The 21,939-nt window shown below is 40.3% G+C and overlaps 2 protein-coding genes across 6 annotated transcripts in view; one reads left to right on the forward strand and one right to left on the reverse strand.

Annotated features, from left to right (window-relative positions):
• Positions 1-6,458, reverse strand: part of ANKMY2 (ankyrin repeat and MYND domain containing 2) — a 35,699-nt gene extending 29,241 nt beyond the window's left edge. For 3 of the 5 annotated variants that reach the window (XR_007121376.1, XM_047694196.1, XM_047694199.1), the window contains exons 1-2: positions 6,176-6,458; positions 723-787 (exon numbers count right to left, since the gene is read on the reverse strand). Coding sequence is in view for 3 of the 5 variants with exons in the window: in XM_047694196.1 (XP_047550152.1) it covers positions 723-787; positions 6,176-6,242 (132 nt within the window). In the remaining 2 variants the exon portion in view is untranslated. Of the gene's footprint in view, positions 1-722; positions 788-6,175 lie in introns of those variants that run through there. The other 2 variants (XM_047694195.1, XM_047694198.1) reach the window with 2 other exon arrangements.
• Positions 6,459-6,793: 335 nt separating this feature from the next.
• BZW2 (basic leucine zipper and W2 domains 2) overlaps positions 6,794-21,939 on the forward strand; it is a 62,216-nt gene continuing 47,070 nt past the window's right edge. The window contains exon 1 of the mRNA XM_047694200.1: positions 6,794-6,953. The gene's annotated coding sequence lies outside the window, so the exon portion shown is untranslated. The remainder of the gene's footprint in view (positions 6,954-21,939) is intronic.

Raw genomic sequence — 21,939 nt, forward strand, 5'->3', positions numbered from 1 at the left:
CTTATAAGTGAAGGCTTAAAGCTACAATATTCTTGGTAGGTTATTAATTATTAATTTAATCTATGAGAAAGTCACTTTTTAAATTTTATTTTTATTTTTTGCTTTAAACTTTATTTTGCCTGATAATTAATTTTGGTACCTATTTCTGAGTAGAGGGTCAGTAAAACCCCTTCCTCTTTTGCATGAGCAAGTGATGTTCAGTTAACTTTCTAGCGCTAAAGACGCACTATAAAATAAAAAAGACACTAGCCACACGTGGTTAATGGCCGATATCGGACCGGCCAGGAGAGACACCACCATCAATGCAGAAAGTTATTTTGAAGAGCAATTATTCTAGGAAGTTGAGTTTAGGTTTGGTTAGCTTTACCCTATTAGTAGAACTGCTGTATCAGAAGTATTCATATTTAAAAATGACACATATTCTAAAATTTTCTCCAGTGTGTGATGTCAATTTACACCTAATTCATTAGTACAGAGAAGTCCAGTGTTTCTCACTCTTTATAAGAAACGACATGATGTGGTTTAATTTGGACTTATTTGACTAACAAAATTAAACATGTTTTTACATGCTTGCTTGTCTTTGTGACCTGTCTGCTCACCTTTGGCTTAGAGATTAGTATAACTTAAGCACAAATGCTAGCAAACAACTGTGAATATTACATTTTAGATATTATACACTCTTATAAAAAGTAAAGCACTTTATTCAACTTTTTAAATCTTACCTCATCCAAACAGTTGACGCGGACATTCTTACTGGCTAATAGTGTTCCAGCTTCTTGGACCGTACCTTTAAAAAAGAAAAATAAGGAAGGAAGGAAGGGAAGGAGGGAGGGAGGGAGGGAAGGAGGGAGAAAGGAAGAAAAGAAGGAAAGACAGAAGGAAATGAAAAATAAGGTTATCATTACAACAGAAAAAATCTAACATCACGAAAACAAATGTTAAAGGGTTATATGTAAAACTAAAACTAGTCTGGTTAGACTGTTAAGAAATAAAGCATCAACATAACAGCATTTTTTCTACTGAGTAATTAGACAGAAGAACAGATTTATAGAAACTAAAATAGCTCCATCTTGTTTTTACTTCCACTGACCTTAGAGTATATTAAATTGGCCATATTTTCCTTTTGGCAGTGATTCAATAACCACAAAGCATGAGACTCTTACTACTGAAATCTTAAAGGGCATCTAGTCCAACCCACAATCTAAAGCTTAAGTTCCAGTCCATGTAATAATTGGAGTTCAAAATACAGTCAGGATTTCTATACTCTGTCATCACCAAGCCCTGTGACTTGATGGCAGCATACTTATAATAGAATTCTTGGTTTAGAAATGCTTAGATAAACATTTCTTTGTAGCCCGGTTCCATAGAAAAGTGCCTATGGTCAGTACTCAGACTGTCATACTGAAGGTCCTCTAACATAAACCCGAAGGTTAGCCCTTTGTAAATTTGGAAATAAGCTATAATTGGGCCACAACTGTCAAGTTTTTCCAGTCTTCTGTGAGGCATGCTGACATAAGCAAATAGTTGCAAGAATGTTGCTATTATCATCGTTAATAATAGTCAGCTACTCGTTCTGCCATAAAATTTCTGGTTTGATGGGGAAAAGAACAATGAAATTGGATGTTCTCGGGAAGAAAGAATGAGACAAGCCTCTTCTTCACAAGGACATAAAAGAATAGGAACATCCCACAACTGGGAGTTTTTTCTCTCCTTCAACTGAAAATTACAGTTTAAGAATGTGCTAACTTCTGCTAGTTTTCCAGGTTAAATGTGGAATGCAGAATAAAGATTAGCATGCTTCTCTCTCCCTGACCTGCTCCTTAGGCAAGTCATCTGGTTGCCTCACATGAACAGGGAACAGACAGAGAAATATCTCCTAGATTGACAGAGAAATAGCTCTGCTGGGGAAATGTGTCAAGTGAATGATCTACAAGTCCCTGGATTCTGACAGCAGCTATCATGTAAATAGTGCATTTTTCTGACCCTCTACTCCACTGGAGGGCAGTTAGTATCACTGGCTGAAGGACTACAGGATGAATGGGGGAAAGCCCTCAAGCATGTGAGCAAGTTCTACATGAACATTATCCATCCCTGGCCTTCTCAACAGAGACTTTCTCCAACATCTTTAGAAAGGAATTAAAATAGAACAAAAACTCTGGCAACCCAATTTCACTTCAGGAAGATGCTTTGGCTGATTTCCATTATCCAGTGAGAAATGAATGAAGTGATTTTCCATCTGATTAGGAGATGTTTATGCAGGAAAGGGAGAATACTAGAGGGACTGTGAGCATGTCAAAGCACGCTCCATGTTACGGGAGGGTGGGGATTACAATCACAAACATTGGGCTCACGCAAGAAAATACGTCGATAATTCTATAAAGTGTTTAGCCCAATGGCCAACAGTCTAAGTTAAATCTGTCTTGTCAGGAAGCAATTCAATATAAGTAAATAAAGATGAGGGATGAACACATATACCACTGAATTCCAGTTCACTTTTTAAAATGCAGGGACCAGGATGAAATTTTTTTTCTCCAACTGTTTGGGCTTCCAGATTTTGGAAAATAGATGAGCAAAATACCCAAAGAAGAAAAACTTGTGATGATTTCTAATTTTATTTTCCTAATTTAATTAATTTAATTCCTAAATTAATGACATTCACTAGAAAATTATAGAAGTTTAGAATACACTTAAAATATGTACCACTTATCATGCTTTTTACCGCAAGTTGTTGGTAAAATAAACCTTATTGTCCAAGCCCGTTTCATAATTTTTCATTAAGTAAATAATGAAAAAAAAAGTAACAAATTCATTGCTCTCTCATTAATTCACAATCCCAGAGATTTCAGGTACTAAACAAGTAATGGAAGATCTTCTGGTTATACCCTTAAGGAAAGTTTAATTTATTTTGAAATAGTGCTTCCTCAGTGCTCAAGAAAAAAGATATCAGAACTTAGGAGAATGGGTCAATGTACACGTAATATAAGCCCACTGGATGTGCTTCAGTGATTCCAATTTTCTGTTCTTAAATGTCATCAAATGGATGCCATCATTAACTATGATATGAATGGTATATATGTAAGAGCTTCTCAGTTTTATCTGGAACTTCTTGGCATTTCTAACAAATATACAATCTGTAAGCTACCTAGCATGTGAAGTCACCTGAAGAAGAAATTGTTCTAAAAGTGTCCAGGAGCAATGTGCAGTATTCTCTAAATTGTTAAGTCTCACTCACAGTCTACTTAACTTCCGAAGGGTGCTGACTGGCCAAAGAGAGATACTCAGTCATATGCTGAGTTTATTTTGGATTGGCCAAAATGACAGGTCACACTTGAATGAAAATTTATTGTCAGTTCCAAGTACTAGGGCTGACTGATCTAGTACCTCCCAAAGTTGAGAAATTTATCAATGGGGGGAAAAATTAGGAACTCTATCCACCTACTTAAAAAAATATATTTCTTTTAAGTATAAACACAAACTTTGCTTAAGACCTTCATTCAACTCTAAACCAAAAAATATTTCAGAAATCAAAGGTACACAAAACTACAAAATCAGTAACATTTAAAATTAAAGTGAATTTAACTTGATAGATGATACTGTTGTTGCTGATATTAAATTGCCTCTAGAAGTGAATATGGTATGGACAGCTATGGTTCTGGTTTCACTTTTTCTTTAGTTTGTTTTCTTTCTTTCTTTTTATTTTTTAAGATTGTACTTACTTATTTGATAGAAAGAAAGAGATCACAAGTAGGCGTATTGCCAGGCAGAGGGAGAGGGAGAAGCAGGCTCCCTGCTGAGCAGAGAGCCCGATGTGGGATTCGATCCCAGAACTTTGGGATCATGATGTGACCTGAAGGCAGATGCTTAACTGTCTGAACCACCCAGGAGCCCCTGTTTAATTAGTTTTCAAGTCCACTGTATTTCTAGGACTATAAGCCAAATGAGATTTCTGCTTTGCCACTTACTTCCTATGTGACACTGGACAAGTTATCTAACTTCTCAGCTCCTCAATTTCTGCGTCTATAAAATGGAGATCACTTTATTACTATAGTAACAGACAAGACAAATAGCACTTTCAATGCTTTACAGACACTAACTCATTTAATCCTCCCAACAATGTTATGAAGTCAGTATCAAGGAAAAGCTCAGGACAGTAACTTGCCCAAGGCCACATCACCAGCACATGATCGTGGTAGGATTCCAAATTAGACCTGCATGGTGAACCACCTCATGTAGTCTCTCATCATGCTGTTGCTTAAAAATAATTCCTAGCTCATCAAGATCAAATGTATCAACACATGTAAAGTGCTAATAATTATGCCTGGCTCATACCAACATTCAATAAAGGCTGACTAGTTTATTATTTTCTCATATCTCCCATTATTTTTCTTTGAGAGTACATTGATGTCCCAAGGACCTTCATTTGACAAGACAGTATCACAGACTGAGTCCATCTCAGTTGTTTTCTCATGGCTTGGGCCAACGAAATTGGTGAACCACACTGTCTCAGCACGAATGCAACTTGATGTACAATGTGGACCCAGAAATACCACAGCACTAACCAGACTAAACTTGACATTAATTCTCTTTTATATGATTTTTAAAATAAAAACTGGTGTATACCTAAGGAAATATCCAAGGATCCCCCCCATCTCCTCCAAAAACCCACTTTATAAAACTGCTCAATTGTTTGTAATTTGAAAAACTGATAGCTCTGGACTGTTTAAAAGCAGAATGTCCATTCCTGGTGGATTCTGAGTGGATCCTGTTTCCTTCTCCCAGCACAGTACCTGGCACACAGCTGGGGCTCACATGTTCGCTGAACTGAATCCCAGAACCAAAGAGGGAAAGGAGAAATTACCCAGAGATGGGAAGAACAAAAGACTGCCTTGCCAAAAAGTTCGGCCAGAACTTTGCAGAACAAACAACAAAAGCACCAAGTCCATGTCCCAGAGTTCTAGGCAAAGAAGACTTATGATAAATGTAGCTGTGACTGACTTAAAATTGTTGAGATCAGATGAGGTGGGCTCAGCTCATCAGCACTTGTTGGGTTCAAATCCGACTTTTTTTCTCTTTTACATTTAGACTTCCCTTGTCAGTATGAAGAATAAATCTGCCTTACTCTCTGGGGGTGCAGATTTGAGCCTGACTGCTTCAAAGAAAGAGGACTGGAAACTGGGCAGCCCTTATGCTGCGATAATGCCTCTGTGCCATTCCAGGACAGATGAGGCTATCTCACCCCGGACCGTAAACCAACCACCTTAACTCTGTCCACAGTCCCCCATGCCCATCCCGGGGCGGTGACTGTGCAGGAGAAGCCACGTAGTCACGCGCTTGGCACCTGCCAGGTAACAGGACTCAGCAGGGAACTCCTATGGGACATCCACTCGGGGACTGAAGGAGAAACATGGCTTCTGGCTCGTTCCGGCGGCCTACATTTCCCTGCCCAACACCCGAAGAGGCGGAAGTGGGATAGGCGTTGGGAGAGTGGAAGGGAAGGAGCTGAAGAGCGCAGGGAGAAGATCAAGCCGTGCTAAGTGCGCCGAAGGCTGTGGACGCCTAGCCACCTCTTCGCTTCCCTGAGGGTTCCTGCGGAGGCGGGGGGCTTCTGGAAAGAAGCCGGGGAGGCCCGGGCGCAGAACCCCCCATGTGGCAAATTACAGACCTAGTTCTGTGTCCTTATAAAGAACCCTTCTCCTTATGAGTTCCCTCCACCCCCAGGCGGGGGCGGGGACAACTATGGGATCGAGATCTTTCGGCCTCCGGAAGTCGAAAGGGCCCTTTAGACACCCTTCTAAGAACCTAAGGCCACCGTCGCCAAGACTGACGGTGATCAAAATCAAGTTGAGAGTTTTGAAGAATGCGCATCGTGGGACCCACACGCAGAGGTCGCTCATTATAACCTGAGCTGGGGCCTGCATATGTGTATCTTTCCCAAAGCTGGTTTGGGAGACGAACCCCTGCAACCTCGGCTCTTGTCCCAGCACTGCTTCTTGCTCCCCTCTTCTCCGCCCCCGCAACCGGTCCCAGACTACCGAGGGAAATGCTATTTCCTGGTGCGAGGCCACCAACCTCGCAAAACCTCTGCGGAGGGTCAGCGGGGCCAGCGGCGCCGCCAGGGCTCCGCCACGCCCCCAGACCAAGCAGGCAGCGCCCCGTTGCAGCCCAGCACCCATACCTTTCCCGATGACTTCTAGCAGCTCCTTTTCTTCCTGGGTCAGCTCGCCTTTCGTTATATGAACCATTGCTCCCGCCAGCTTGAAGATGATTCTGTTTCTTTGGCGGTATTAAAAAGAAACTATGTATGTGTGTTAGGAATGCCAACCGCAGTGGGGCAACTCGAGACCAGGACGCTGAGTAGCCAAGCGCGGAAGCGTTCGAATTCTCTCCTCCCTCCCGCAGGCTGGGGAGCAGCTGGCGAGCTCGGGCGAGCCGGGAGGTCTGTCGCTGCAAACCCAGCGACAGTCACCGCCCGCCCGCGCGTCATTGGCCAGGCCGGGAGGAGGAGCTACAGGAGGCGGCAGCGAAAGACTCCCATTGGAGCAGCCTGGCAAGGAAAAACCCAATGGAGAAAATCAAAGGGGGGAATTAAATTCCTCTTCCACGTTCTTCACACCCCCCATGCAGCTCTTTTCAATATTTAGACACAGACAATATTTAAATTCTCTTTTCAGAAGTTCTGGGTCCGTCTATGGCTGCTCGACGCGTGCAGAGATCCTTGGCTGCCTCTAGAAGCCCCCATCGTTTCCCTAGGAGTGGCGCAGCCCGGGCCGGGGGCGGGCTGGGAGGCGGGGCTACGCGGGAGGCGGGGCTGCGCCGGGCTCTGTGGGTCGATGTCAATGTGTCTGTCCTTCACTCCTCCATTGTCTGCCGCCTCCACTGCCGCGGGTGCCACCGCCGCTGCCGGAATCGCCGCAGCTTGCAGCCTCGCGCGTCGCCGCTACCTCCTCGGACAGGTGAGAAGCAACCCAGGTGGGACAGGGGAGACCTGGAAGGCTGCGGGAAGCTCGGCCGCCGCCCCGCTGGGGGCTTCCATCCGGGCCGGAGCTGGCGGGCAGGAAGCATGTGCCTCCTGGGGCGGCTTCCTGTCCCCCGGTGGGGAAGCCTGCTCTCTACCCCACTACCATCGCATATACCGTGTCAGTACCCCAGATGGAAGAGTCGCCACTTGCCACATTTGGCCGCCCGGGGAGACCCCGGGACAGCGAGCTGGCGGGGGCGGGCCACGCGGTGGGAAGCGGCGGGTGCCTGTCGTCTCGTGCGTGGCACCGCCAGATGCGGCTCCCCAGACGCCGGGGCTGGGGCTTTGGGCTAGGGGTGGGATGGGGAGGAGAGCTCCCCGGTGCGAGAGAGCTGAGCGCATCATGAGAATAGTCTCTGAAGAAGGTAGTTCTCTTTTGGCAAGCCTCGACCGCCACCCCCCCAACCCCGTCCAAAACACACACACTACTTGTCATCTCCTCTGGCGTCTGTGGAAGCCGGAGAAGAAAACCGGATCTGATCGCCCTATGGTGCCTGTTAAGGATGTTTGGAAGCAATTTACACTTAAACTAATACTTCGTTTATGAGAGATGGCCTGGAGCGAAGGGGGAAGGAAGGGCCTCTGCTCTGCTAGAGTTCCCAGTCTCTTTGTAACTCAGATCTTGAGATTTATGGAAATAGGGAGGGGAGGGGATGGGGGCGGAGATTAAATTGGTGTTGCTGTCTATATATAGCCTTAGATTAGCCTCTTAATCCAACCTTCATTCAACTGTAATATGTTGCCTCGAGCTTTGAGCTAACACCGTGGGTAGCTAGGGGGTAAATACAAGTGTGTACCCTCCTGTGGCTCAGAAGCAAGACTTGCTGGCTAATACGAAGTCGGTCATTCCACCAGGGCGCGCATCCTTAACATATTTACGGCCTCAATGAAAGCTTCTTTAGAAATTAGTGTTTATGTGTTACTGTTGTTTCTCTATGGACTACTATTGATTTTTCTTCCTAGACCCATCTACTTCAAAGAGAAATATTTGAATAATCGTCTAGACTTTTTTGTTAAGCATCCCCACCACCCACTTTCTCCCCACAGTGCCCTATGTGAAATGAAATGCATTTTCTTCTGGCCTCATGCCTTCCATTTCTTTCTTTCTTTCTTTCTTTCTTTCTTTCTTTCTTTCTTTCTTTCTTCCTCTCTTTCTCTCTTTCTCTCTTTCATCTTTCTTTCTTCCTTTTTTTCCTTAAGCATTCACCAACACTTCTGAAATCCTGGAAGATGTTCATAATTATTTCCTGCATTTAACAAAATCTTTTCTAAACTCCAGCTGTTTTCTTTTTAAGGCTTCATCTTTACAGGCTGGGGCAGATCTGAGCCAGAATATCTCACATGAAAATACTTTGTAATTATTCATCTCAATGTATAACAAAGAAACTGTTGTTTGATGATGCATTTAATAATGATGTGCCTTGTTCGAACAACAAGTAGTAAGGCTTTTGAGAGTGACCCATCTTTTGTAACACTTAAAATGCTGTTACTGCCACAGTTACAATTGATTTAAAACACAGTATCTGCAGAAGAAACACATAAACCTAAGAAAATGCTTGCAGAGTAACCTCCTAGCATGTGACTGAACATCTTACGGTGGATGTGTGTCCAGAATTGGGTCTTCACTGCCAGTATTTCCATCTACTGTGCCAGATTGGGGCCATGGTTACTTGAAGGTCACAACTGTTTGTCTCACTGAAGTTGTTAGTTCCTCGAGGATAGCAGCTTATTACCTATTTTCTTGGTACTTATTGGCATGTGGTTGGTATTTAGTCCTCTGAATACATGACCTCAGTAAATTTGGTCAGTGCCATTTAAAGACAAAAACTAACATCTGTGAGGAAATGCAGATTAAATAATAAGTTGTTTAAATTCCTAGAAACAGATGTGTAATGGATAGCATTCATCAGATGGATTACATTAATCATTTTGTACAGGGTAAATACCTAATGTAAGAATCAGATTAAGTAATGAGCATACCTTAAACTTGATCAAGGAACTTTTCTTGTACTAAGAATTTATTCATGTCAAAGAAGTTTTATTGGTAATAAAATAGCTACCACCCACTTACGGAGTATTTAATTTGTGCCAGATATTCTAACAGATGCTTTCTATGGTATTAAATTTAACCATGTTATAATGACCTGAGGTAGCCAGTGTAATCTCTGTTGTGGCAAATAAGAGGACAGAAACTAAAAGAACTTAATAAATTTGCCCACTGCCCCACAGTTAGGAAGTGTCAGAGCCAGAACTGGAACCCAGATCTGTCTCCCAAACCTTTTCTCTTTTTACTGTTTTCCACCTATGTGGCTGGCAGTAAGGGGGAAATTATATATTCTTTCAACTAGCTAATAGATAACATATTCATGTGATTTCAGCATGCCAGAGATACAAAAGTCTCTTTCCTACCTCCTTTCCCTGTCTTTTCTCCTGGGTTGCCTTGCAGTCATTGGTTATCTGTTGTTTCTCTCTTATCCTTCTTGGGATATTTTACGTGTTTATAGCTTATATGTATATTCCCACTTTTTGACAGAACTTGGAGCATACAAACACACTGTTCCACACTGCATAATAAAATTTGCATGATGCTTTGGTCTCTCTTCTGTTTCTTTTGTCACCTTTTTAAAAATAATGTTTCTGAAATGTCTGAAATTTTTATGTCTCCTCCCCTCCTGGCCCATTGCTGCAGATTCCTAAGTAGCCTGCTTCCCTCTCATCTCACCCCATGCAGCTAATTAAAGATGCCATCAGTTCAATAAACCTGGAGCACCCATCATCCACCCAAGAAGGAGACATACTCTGTAAAGACAGAATTGATTCACTTAAAACATGTCAATAGCTTTCCACTGGCCACAGAACAGAGGCCCAGTTCTTGCTTGGAAGGCTCCAACTTCTGGTCCCAGCCTGCATTTCCAGTCAGCCAGCCCCTCCCACACACTCTAAGGTCACCACACTGCTGGTTCCCTCACATGCCAGTAATTTCCACCCCGTTGTTCCTGTTTTTCTCTTCCTGGAATGCCCTCCCTTCCTTCACCACTAAGTCTCCTGTCTCCTCCTAAGATCTGATGGACTGCTTAGCTTTCAGAATACCACTTATTTTCATGATCACCTCTCCCACCTTATCCAGTGAGGGCATTACGGATGCTAGCAAACACATTTCTTCTTATGTTTGAGGGGGATGAGTAAAATCTTGAAACGGGAGTCACTGGTACCATTATTGGTATGCCCTAAGTCTCTCCTACCTTCTTAGGCGCCCTAAGGCCTCCCCATCCATCTTCTTCATCTGGCTCCCCATGAAAATACCCGAAGCAGGTACCTTTTCATGACATTCTGTTATAGTTCTTATTAACCTGTTTGACCCCATCTCCTTCTCAACTCTGAATTAACTAGGACTAACTTACCCTTGTTTCTCAAAATCATATCCCAGCGTCTGGCACCTCATGGCTTCTCAAAATCATATCCCAGCGTCTGGCACCTCGTATGTACTCCGTGCTTGCTGATTTGAATTGAGTTTGATCTCTAAGTTATTTTAGGTGGATTTGTTTCTGTACTCGAGTAATCCTTCCTGGCAATTTGTAGTGATGTGGCACTGAGCACACACAGCCATAATCAAGGGCAGAAGGTCTTGAAATGTTTTGCTCTCAAGGTTCTTGACATTCTGATTGATGAATCCTGTCAACCAAGAAAAAAGAATGTTGATACGCACATGTTACAGATTTTGCATACCATTCCTGGATTTCCCCCATTAAATCCCCAGACCTCCAACTCTCTGCTTTTAGAGACTGCTGTTTCCTTTTTGTTGCAGGGGAAGAACTTGTTTTTGAGCATTGTATCTTTCTGGGTAATGTTTCCTTGACATTTGATTTTCTTTTCTTAGGTACATTTTTTTGACTGAGAATATTTGATGCTATCACGGAACTTTATTTTCTTTTACATTTGAAAAAAAAAAACTATTGTAGATATATATATGTGTTTTTAAAGATCCCTCCTTGTCTTTTAGAGATATATACGGAATTATTTAAGGAGGGAATTGTATGGCATCTGAGATTTGCTTCAATATAATTCTGGGACCATGGGGGACAAACAGTGAGTTTAAGAGTATTAATAAGGAAATTGACTTGTTAACACTAGAAGCCGGGTGATGAATACATGGACTTCATTATACTCTCTACTTTTGTGTATGTTTCAAATTTTCCATAATGAAGTTTTTAAAAGGAGAGTTTGGAAGTATTACAGCCTCTAAAAACTGTTGTTTAACAAAGCAGAAGAAATACTAGGAATACAAATGTTCTTTCTCTACGCTCAGAGTTTAGCTTATGCAATTATTCATTTAATGTTAAAACAGTTGCACCTCAAATCTGCAAAGGACTATCTTGTGAACAACGCATTTCCATAAACTGTTCATATCACATTTTAGCTTCTCCACAAAACTGAAAGGTAGGTGGCATTGCTCAGTGCTTGTGTCCCCGGCTTATGAATATCTCCCTGGAAGCTAATTTTCATCTTTTTTGAAAAATGACAAAGTAATTTGCAGACAAGTCTGAACAAAGGGTACAAATATATTTAATTTAACTGAAAAAAAAACCAAGATGTGAATCAAGTGGAGATACTGGTTTTCTTCTATGTCTCATAAACCATTTCCCAAAAATGAAGTACCAAAACTCTTGTGAGCAATATTAGCATTGTTAGGACAAGTATATTAAAGAAGGAAGAGAAGGGCCAGACTCAGAACTTGTGCCTGCAAGATTCTTACTCAGGGTTTGCTTAACGGCATGCTTATTTTCACATTTACTTCTTGGATTCTTAACAACTTTGTAACTTAAGGTTTCCTGATGTTTGTTTCTTTTCTTATGTTTTGGACTTTTTAAATGTTAATGTTTCCCAAGGCCAACATGGAAATTGCTTGTATCATTTTTAACACGTCTTCCTAGACTTTGTAGGATTTTTGAAGATTTACTTAAGCTTCAGAATGAAGTCTTCACAAGTCTGAGGACAAGGTAGCCAGTCTATACCACTGCCAGGTGTTGCTGAAGCACACATTAGTTTATCTCCAGCTTCATCTCATATTTATATAAACTGTATTGCTGTGGAATTTAAAACTCTAGGCCAATGCCTCTTATCTGAGTATAACAGACCTGTTCCAATAATTAAAAATAGAAAGCTGCTTCTGCATCAGAAGGAAGAAGTTAGTATTCCCTTTTCATTACCAATTAATACATTTAGGCTAGAAAATTGGTGGTTTTGTCACTTGTCATTTGATTGTCTATGGTGCGATTGTGTTAAACCTGGAAGACAAAGCAGCCCTCTAAACTGCATTGATCACCCTCTTCCTGGTCTGTTGATCTTGGAGTAAAGCAGGCCCATTAAGTAGCCTCTTCTAATGTGGTAGGAAATGATTATGGATGGTCTCTGGGAGTCGGCCAAGCACAACTAGAGTCTTGGGAATTGGAGGGAGAAGACCATGGCTCCAGCTTCTGGGTGAGATGTATTTTCCAAAGCAATCTCCCTTGCTTTCCGTTTCTTCGTATATATACAATAGAGGTGCTCACCAAACTTACAGGGTGACTTTGAGGACGCTTGAGAATACTCTGTACTGTGAAATGTTGTGTAAAAACAAATTGTTATTTTTAGGGCCAATTCTGTTTACATTTGGGAAAAACACAATTATAGGCCAGTTGATAAAACATTTCAATATAAAATTGTATTGGTGTTAGCATTTGCTATACACCTGTCTTCCTTAATTTGGGAAGATAAAAATTATTTTTTTAGAGAGTCTATTTATTTGAGAGAGAGAGGGAGAGAGAGCAAGCAGAAGCAATAGGGAGGTGCAGAAGCAGAGCAGGGAACCGGACCCGTAGTTCGATTTCAGGACCCTGAGATCATAACCTGAGCTGAAGGCAGACATTTAATGTACTGAGCCACCCAGGCGCCCCAAGATAAAAATTATTTTTAAAAGAGAGAATCATAAAAGATACAATTCTAGTAATTATAGCCCAGAATTGATATGTTAATAGGAATCTGTTATGATCAATGAATCCCAGAGAGTAAGACATGATCTTTATCCTTAAGAGGCTTATACTATCCTTCAGGAGACAGGCCAGTCCCTGAACCAATAGGGACAGTATGAAGTAATCGTCCTAAAGCTCTGTCCTGCTTTATGTCAGCCCATAGGTCAGATAACCTTTGAGAACCCTTTGCTTGTTCAAGTGGCTTCTCCGGGGCCTGCCAATCTATCAGCTCTCATTGGAACGATGTTGTTACTCCTCTGCCCACCCACTGGCTTCCTGATCCTGGAATGCCCTCCTCTGCCCATTTTTGCATATCAAATTTTACTCAAACCCTTCTCAGCTCAAATGACCCCTCCTCCACACAGCTTTCAATCTCCAACCAGAGCTGTACAGACAGGAGTGTGAATTCCAGAATGGGTGGAGCTCAGTGGGAGGGCTAATTCCTGGAGAAAGTGAGATTTTGAACTGAGTCTGGAAGGATTGGTGAATTTGGCAAGCCAGAGAGAACAACCCCCTAGAAAAACAATTATAAAAAATATTATAATATTATAAATATTTATAAGATAAATATGGGCTACAGTTTTACAGGCAGCCAGACTGGAACTAGCAATGGTTTTCACCCAAAGACATGTTTTCCTCAGTGTGTCAACTTTTTAAGATCATAGAAGTAGTAGATTATATTTTAAAGCACACTTTGATGGTGTTCTTGCTCTCAAGTAGTTTATAAAATGTGACAGCGCATGTTTCAGACTAAATTTAAAATTACAAACCACTGTCTTCAGCATTGGCATTAGCAGGAAGTTGATAATAGACATTAAAACAAACAATGGAAGAGAAAGTCATGTATCTATTAGAATATTTTGTCCTTGATTATACAATGACTTGAAATTATTCAAAATAACTAGAATATAAGTAGCTAGGAAATAAATTGGAAGCTCTTTGTGAGGTTTACTTTTAAATAAAATCTATCTGAATATCCGATCCATGGAATTTTTAAAATCTGTACCTTAAAGAACTCTTAAGACTTCTTACTCTTTAAATTTTACTTCTTTCTAATCGGACTATTCTAATATTTTTCTCCCTACTTTTAATCAGTTGAATCCTGAAACAAATTAAACCTGAGAGATAGGACAGGGATTTAATAATCAGATTAATATGAATCATTTTAATGCAGGATTGTGGTTGTCATTAGGAGTTTCTGCAGCATTTTCCCTTGGTATCTATTAGGGAATAAAACACTTGATGGTTTAGAATAGTTTCTGTATTTTTAATATAAAATGTACAAACATTAGGATATACAATAATACTTTCCATTCTTAGCTCACTTGAATGTTGATATTGATACCATGGGTCTCTTTAGTAAGTGTTTTTTGGGCAGTTAAATGCCAAATGGAATGATTTGGCTTGTTCTGAATTTGGCATGTGTTGAGTGAAGAGTGCCAAAAAATGTTCTGATAGTTATATTTGTAAACCATCTATTTTGAAAATAAAGATTTGAGTAACTCACTGAATGAACTGTTCTTTTGGCAAATGCCAAAGAGACAGTGCCTTTGTTATTCTTTCTTGATTTTTAATATCAGATGTATCTTTTGTTTCTTTATGTCAAAAAAGAAAAATATAATAACATATAAGAAAGCATAATACCCCACATTAATATTAAAGATAGTGTCTTGGGGCGCCTGGGTGGCTTAGTCAGTTAGGTGCCTGACTTTGGCTCAGGTCCTGATCACAAGGTCCTGGGATCAAGCCCCACAATAAGTGGGAAGCCCACTTTCCCTCTCCCTCTGCCCCTGCCCCCACTCATGCTCATACACTCTCTTTCTCTCTCTGAAGTAAATAGGGTCCTTAATACTTACCTACATATCTACATAAATATATGTCATTTAATTTTCTACCTTTAATTTTCTTAATTATGCAAATAACATTTTAGTAGGAAAACAATAACAAATCTGTGAAAGATGTAGAATTATATTTTATCTATTCATATTTCAATTTATTTTTATGTTAGTTGAGGACTTTCAAAAAACAGTTGTTTGGCCCACCTGGGGGGCTCAGTTGGTTAAGCATGGGACTCTCATTCAGCTTAGCTCATGATCTCATGGGTTGTGGGATGGAGATCTGGAGAGGGTCTGTCCCTCCATCCTTCCTTCATTTGCATCTGTGTAGCATTCTTTCTGAAATGAAGAAATAAATCTTTAAACAAAACAAAAACCAGTTGTTAGATGTACTGTGATCTTTGAAGACTTATAAATAAATCACAAGAAAACCCCCAGGCAGAGGTAAGTAATAAGAAGGAATACCAACTCTTAAACACTGCCCAGAATATATTGTAAGTCACTGTGAGGTGAACAGTTTTAGAATATTCTACTATCATCCTGTTCTTGTACATTCCCACAAAGGACCTTACTACTTCTCAAACTAACTTCAGCAGCTTCCTGGATTTGTGATTTTTTTTTTTTTTTTAGATCTTTTTAAAATCAAGTTAGTTAACATATAGTATATTATTAGCTTCAGGGGTAGAATTTAGTGATTCATCAGTTGCATATAACACCCAGTGTTAAATCAAGGGCCCTCCTTAATGCCCATCACCTACTTACCCCATTTCCCCCACCTACCTCTCCACCAGGAACCCTCAATTTGTTCCCTATAGTTAAGATTCTCTTATGGTTTGCCTCCTTCTCTGTATTTAATTTTATTATTCCTTCCTTTCCCCAATTTTTATCTGTTTTGTTACTTAAATTCCACATTTGTGAAATCTTATGGTATTTGTCTTTCTCAAACTAGCTTATTTTGCTTAGCATAATACACTCTAGTTCCATCCACACCGTTGCAAATGGCATGATTTCATTCTTTTTGATGGCTGGGTAATATTCCATTATATATATGTGTGTGTGTGTGTGTGTGTATACATATATATGTATGTATATGTGTATGTATATATGTGCATATATAATATATGTGTATGTATATATACCTATGTATACGTGTGTGTGTGTGTGTGTGTGTGTGTGTGTGTGTGTGTAGTCTCCTTTATCCATTCATCTTTCAATGGATGTCTGGGCTTTTTCCGTAATTTGGCATTGTGGACATTGCTGCTCTAAACGTTGGGGTGCACATGCCCCTTTGAATCACTATGTTTGTATCCTTTGGATAAATACCTGGTAATACAGTTGCTGGATCATAGGATAGCTCTGTATTTAACTTTTTGAGGAACCTCCATACTGTTTTCTAGAGTGGCTGTCCCAGCTTGCATTCCCATCAGCAGTTTAAGAGGGTTCCCCTGTCTGCTCATCCTCGCCAACAACTGTTTTTTCCTGAATTGTTATTTTTAGCCATTCTGACCCATGTGAGGTGGTATCTCATTGTGGTTTTGGTTTGTGTTTCCCTGATGATGAGTGATATTGAGCATCTTTTCATGTGTATTTGCCATTTGTGTGTCTTTGGACAGACATCTGTTCATGTCTTCTGCCCATTTCCTGACTGGATTTTTTTGGGTTTTGGCTGTTGAGTTTGGTAAGTTCTATATGGATTTTTGATACTAGCCCTTTATCCGTTATGTCATTTGCAAATATCTTCTCCCATTCAACCTACCAAAAGGTAGGTTGCCTTTTAGTTTTGTTGTTTGTTTCTTTGCTCTGCAGTTTTTATCTTGATGAAGTCTCATGTGATCATTTCTAAGAAAAAAAAAATGACATGTGTTTTTCTCAGTATACAAGGTAATAGAATTGGGTTATTATAAACAGGAAGGAGAACCCCACATTGCTGGGACAGAGGAAACTGTTGGCTAGGGGGAAGGGACCTGGCATCAGTATTCAGGAGTGTGAAGATTATGTTTTTGTTAGAGGTGAGTCTCTGCAGGAAACAATATGATAATCAGTTTCTGTAGTACTAGAAGCCATGGTGCCATAAATTTCCTACTATTTACACGTCCCTCAGGGGCAGGAGTTCTGTTAATTCCTCTCACTAAAGATAAATGTTTTTTCCTTAACAGAACTCCATGAAAGATGATTTGGCATTTGGGAGGTAGCATATGCCAATTCAATTTATCCAAGTGCTGAACTAGACTTGAACATTAATATTTATGCTTTACTCTCTCTAATTCTGAACCATAAAATCTATGAGGCAAATAATGAAAAAGCTGCCTTCGAGTATCATATAAATAATGGCCCAAGACACGGCAATGATTTTGGTTGGCTTTTTGCAAAGTACACTAAGGTGGGGACTGGGTTGATCAGGTTCTGGCCCTCACTGTTCCCTGAATGTAAGCTCCTGTGGAGGGAATTTTTACTTTCATCTCTCCTTCATCACCAACGTTAGGATGGAATGCATGACCTCAAGCAAGTGGTGTGGTACCTCAGAGCCTTCTTGGGTTGTTAGATGAGCATCTGGTGTTAGGTCCCTGCTTTTCAAAGTGTTCTATGCTTCATGGATATCAACTAAGAAACACATATTTAATGATTAAAAACATCAATAAACACACCTGCAGCTCAAATGCATCATTTGATCCCTTTAACATACTGGAGGCCATTACTTCCTGTTAACTCACACCGCCGGGCTTTTTTTGGCGCAGTACTTGGGTCTCGTCTCTACCTGCTAGAGAGTGAGCAGCATGCTGCTGTTCTGGCCGGCCCCAAAAAACTGGTACTGTTGACCAGTACCAGTTGTACGCTTGATAAAGAAATACAAACACATGGTTCTCTTTAGGTTTACACCTTTAAAAAAATATACTTGAGGATTTATAGCTCTCTGATGTTTTGTTTGTTAAGTTTTTGGTTTCTTGTCTTTTTAAATTTGAGTTTGTGCAGTCCACTGTTCTAAAATCATATTGGGGAATACGGTCCCATATCATCAGTGTGCTGTGTATCGTTTGCGAATTACCATTAAGACCTGGGCTTGGCTTCGGCATTTCTCTCCAATTCATGCTCTGCCCATTGTGAAATATCCGTGTGTGTGGTGAGTGCTTTCTGTGTGCAAGCCTTCAAATACGGCTTCATCTGCTAGACAGGCTTGGGCAGGCCCCCTCCTGGGAGGATGGGAGCAGGAGTGGCTTGGTTGAGAGAACTCATAAATGTGGAAAGTTGGATGCCTGCCCACCACCACCTTTGAGCTTCCTCATGGTCCATTATCATGTTGTTTAAGCAAATGCTCCAAAGCTGACTTTGCCCACTGGTTATTAGTCACGAGTGTTCTTCACTACCCCCCCCCCCGCCCCCCGGGGATTCTTTTTTCCTGTCCTAGATTAAAGTCCTGAGAAAAATGAAATATACCTCAATCCTCCTTGTCATAATAATATCTTCTAACTTCTCACTTGAACTAGTAGTCATATATACTCTTAACAGGTTTGCTTTTGATACAAAATCTACTTTAATAAACTGACTTGCTCTCTGGCATTTAGCACCACTCCCTGCTGATTCTTTTTTTTTTTAAGACTGCTTTTTTAGAGCAGTTTTAGGTTCATAGCAAAATTAAGAGGAAGGTGCAGAGATTACCTCAATGACCTTCTGCTTCCACACATAACACAGCCTTTGCCATTATCATCATCCCCTACGAGAGCAGTACATTTGGTACAATTGATGAATTTATGGATCTTTTGATAGCACATGGTCTGGCGTATCTTGGGTTCCCATCAGAAATGTTCAAGCCATTTTCTTTTCTTTTTTAATACTTATTTATTTGAGAGGTGGGGGAGGGGCAGAGGGAGAGGGAGGAAAAAGTCTCAAGCAGGCTCCACCCTGAGCAGTGGCGCAGGACTTGATCTCCGGACGTGGAGAAGGTGACCTGAGCTGAAATCAAGAGTCCATCGTCCAACTAACTTGCCCCCTCAACCCATTTTTTATACACACTTATGTGGACTTGTTGACATATATGCATAGACATTTTCTGAAAGGATACATAAGACAATGTTGAAATATTTTTTATGTTTTTTGTGGAGTGGGGTTCCACTTAATGAACATAAGATAACGAGTGAAAGTTGGAAAGTAGTGGTCTTTATTTTTTCAGTTTTATGCCTTTTATACTGTGCTAGGTTTTTTGTGCTATCAGTGTATTAGTAGTGCTTTGCAGCTTAAAAGAGCCCAATAAAATAAAATGTTTCCAATTTTCCTAAAGTGATGCATTAGAACACGTGGCTTTTAAAATAAAGATCCTAGAGGATGTCATTAAATCAGATATCACGACTGTGCATTCAAATGCAATTTTGTTAAAGTTGTTCTTTGTTGTGATATTAGAGAAGATGATAGAATTGGATTTAAATGTTTTCTGCATATATGCAGTCTCCCAGTGGAGGATTAAGCAGTATGTTAAAATGCATACAGTGGTCATTACTTAAAGTTAGAATTATAGATATTTTTTCTCCATCTTTTTTCCCTCTTTTCGCTAAATGGGCAATAATGGATTTATGATGAGCCAATTTTATTATCAATTTTTAAGGAATTATTTTCTCTATAAAAAGTATTTTCATACCTTATTCAAAGAATTAATAGTTATGCATTATAACATAAAATATATGACCATATATTAATGAAATAAACAGTGGATAACATAAAACCATATCTTGGTACATATAGCCCTTCTAAATCATCACTTTGTGAGATTTTATATTTACTCTGTTGATAATACAGTTGATCGATAAATGTATTTTGGGTGTTATTGTGTGTGTGTGTGTGTGTGTGTGTGTGTGTGTGTGTGTTTAAGTTTATTTAATTATTTATTTTTAAATAATCTCTACACCTAATGTGGGGCTCAAATTCACAACCCTGAGATCAAGAATCACACGTCCAACCAAGCCAGGCAGGCAGGCACCTCATCAATAAATATTTTAAGTTGCTTTCTGAAAAGTATATTCAGGGGTGTCTGAGTGGCTCCGTTGGTTGAGTGTCTGTCTGGCTCTTGATTTCAGCTCAGGTCATGATCTCAGTGTCGTGAGATCCAGTCCCAAGTCCCACATGCTCAGCATGGAGTCTGCTTGGGATTCTCTTTCTCTCTCTCTCTCTCAAATAAATAAAATATTTTTTTTTAGAACAAGAAAAGTATATTCATTGCCATTGAACATTACATAAAAAAGGAATTCATAAAAATGCTACTAAAAGGAAATTTGATTAATGACAGCATAATTAATTTAATGTATAGTTACCCTGTATTGAAGGAAGAAATTAATTTGGTAGGTAAATTCTGGAATTGATCTTTTTAAATCAGTTATTATGTAACATTTTATATTTGCATGTTTTTCGCTTTGATAAATTTTTTTTAAATATACAGGAAAAAAAATGGGCTGTTTTATTTAAAATTTTTAGAAGCCTTGTCTGCTCAGGAACCATAACTTTGCCTTTAGGTATTTGTTTTGACATAGTAAAAGTTAGAGCTTCTTATCTTTAAAAACCTCACATATTGTTTTGCATGCATACATACACATTTTTCCCCCGCTGTTTACTTTATTCTTTCTATTATGGTAATCTTTAATAATACTCAGTTTCATTTAATATACTTCTCATTCTCTCCTCCATTAAGCCTGTAACATAGAAGACTATCTCCATGGCAGAGATAATACACATAGTGCAGGGCATGGTTAAGCAGGTCATACCTGGCTCATGCCAAAGATTTTGTGTAGTCTGTGTTTGCACTGGCATAAAGAATCCCCATTCTGATGTTACGGTAAGGGTGTTTGGGGGAACTATTTTCTCGCACATGGGACAGTCAAGTACAAGGAGATATATTAACCAGAGGAGCATTGTAGACTTCTTCAAATCAAGATTTGACTTTTGCATTATTTGCTTTTTTTTTTAAAGATTTTATTTATATATTTGACAGAGAGAGATCACAAGTAGACAGAGAGGCAGGCAGAGAGAGAGAGAGAGAGAGGGAAGCAGGCTCCCTGCCGAGCAGAGAGCCCGATGCGGGACTCGATCCCAGGACCCTGAGATCATGACCTGAGCCGAAGGCAGTGGCTTAACCCACTGAGCCACCCAGGCGCCCGCATTATTTGCTTTTTTACTTGGAGTGTGCATTCCATACAGCAGGATTATTTCCTGCTTCACACCTGACCAAATTCTGTAGGATCTGGGAAGTTACAGTAACCCTCTTTGTGGCAAGCTTTAATTCTAAGCAGTCCCAGAAAATACAGAATCCCCATGTTGTTTAAGTGCTGGGCTTTTTCGGCTCCCTGAATTGTTCTCCTTGCCCAGCCTGAGTCGCTCAAGTCTGCAGGACTTCCAGTGTTGGCCTTTGCCCATTGGTTCTACATTATGTATCCACTTTATTTCTGAACCATCTCAGACTGGGTTACATCAGAGCACATTTCCTTAGAAGAAGATAGTTCTCGTAAAGAGCCACAGTACAGTACTAAAATTGAATGGATTTAACATAGAAACCATACTGATCTCCATAGTCTGTACTCCGATTTCATCAGTTGCCCCAGTGATGTCCTGAATATATTAACATATTTTTACAGGGCAGTACAGCATCCAGTCAAGGATGGCATGCTGCATTTAATAACGTATTCTTGAGTCTCCTTTCATTGGCTACAGTTCTTTGATTTTTATTTTTCAGACACTGACATTTTTGAAGAGTGCAGGCCAGTTGTTTGGAAGGATGTCTGTCCCTAGATCTGCATTTGTTTCCTCAACGTTAGATTGAGATCATGCATTTTTGTCTGGAATGCCACGTAAATATATCCTGTTCTAACTATAAGCACCCAGAGCCACGTGATGTCTGTTGTCTCTGGGTTTAAGGCATGACCTTGTTTCTCCACTGTGGAGTTACCATTTTTCTTTTTGTAATTTTTACAAAGCTACGTGAGGCTATCTGAATATCCTGTTGATCATCAATCATGCCTGCCCACACGCGCACGTGTCCCAGCACTTTTGGTATACGTTGGTGATTCTTGCAAAAATCAATTTTTGGTACAATGATTGCAAA

Source organism: Lutra lutra, chromosome 11, assembly GCF_902655055.1.
Source record: "Lutra lutra chromosome 11, mLutLut1.2, whole genome shotgun sequence".
NCBI lineage: Eukaryota > Metazoa > Chordata > Mammalia > Carnivora > Mustelidae > Lutra > Lutra lutra.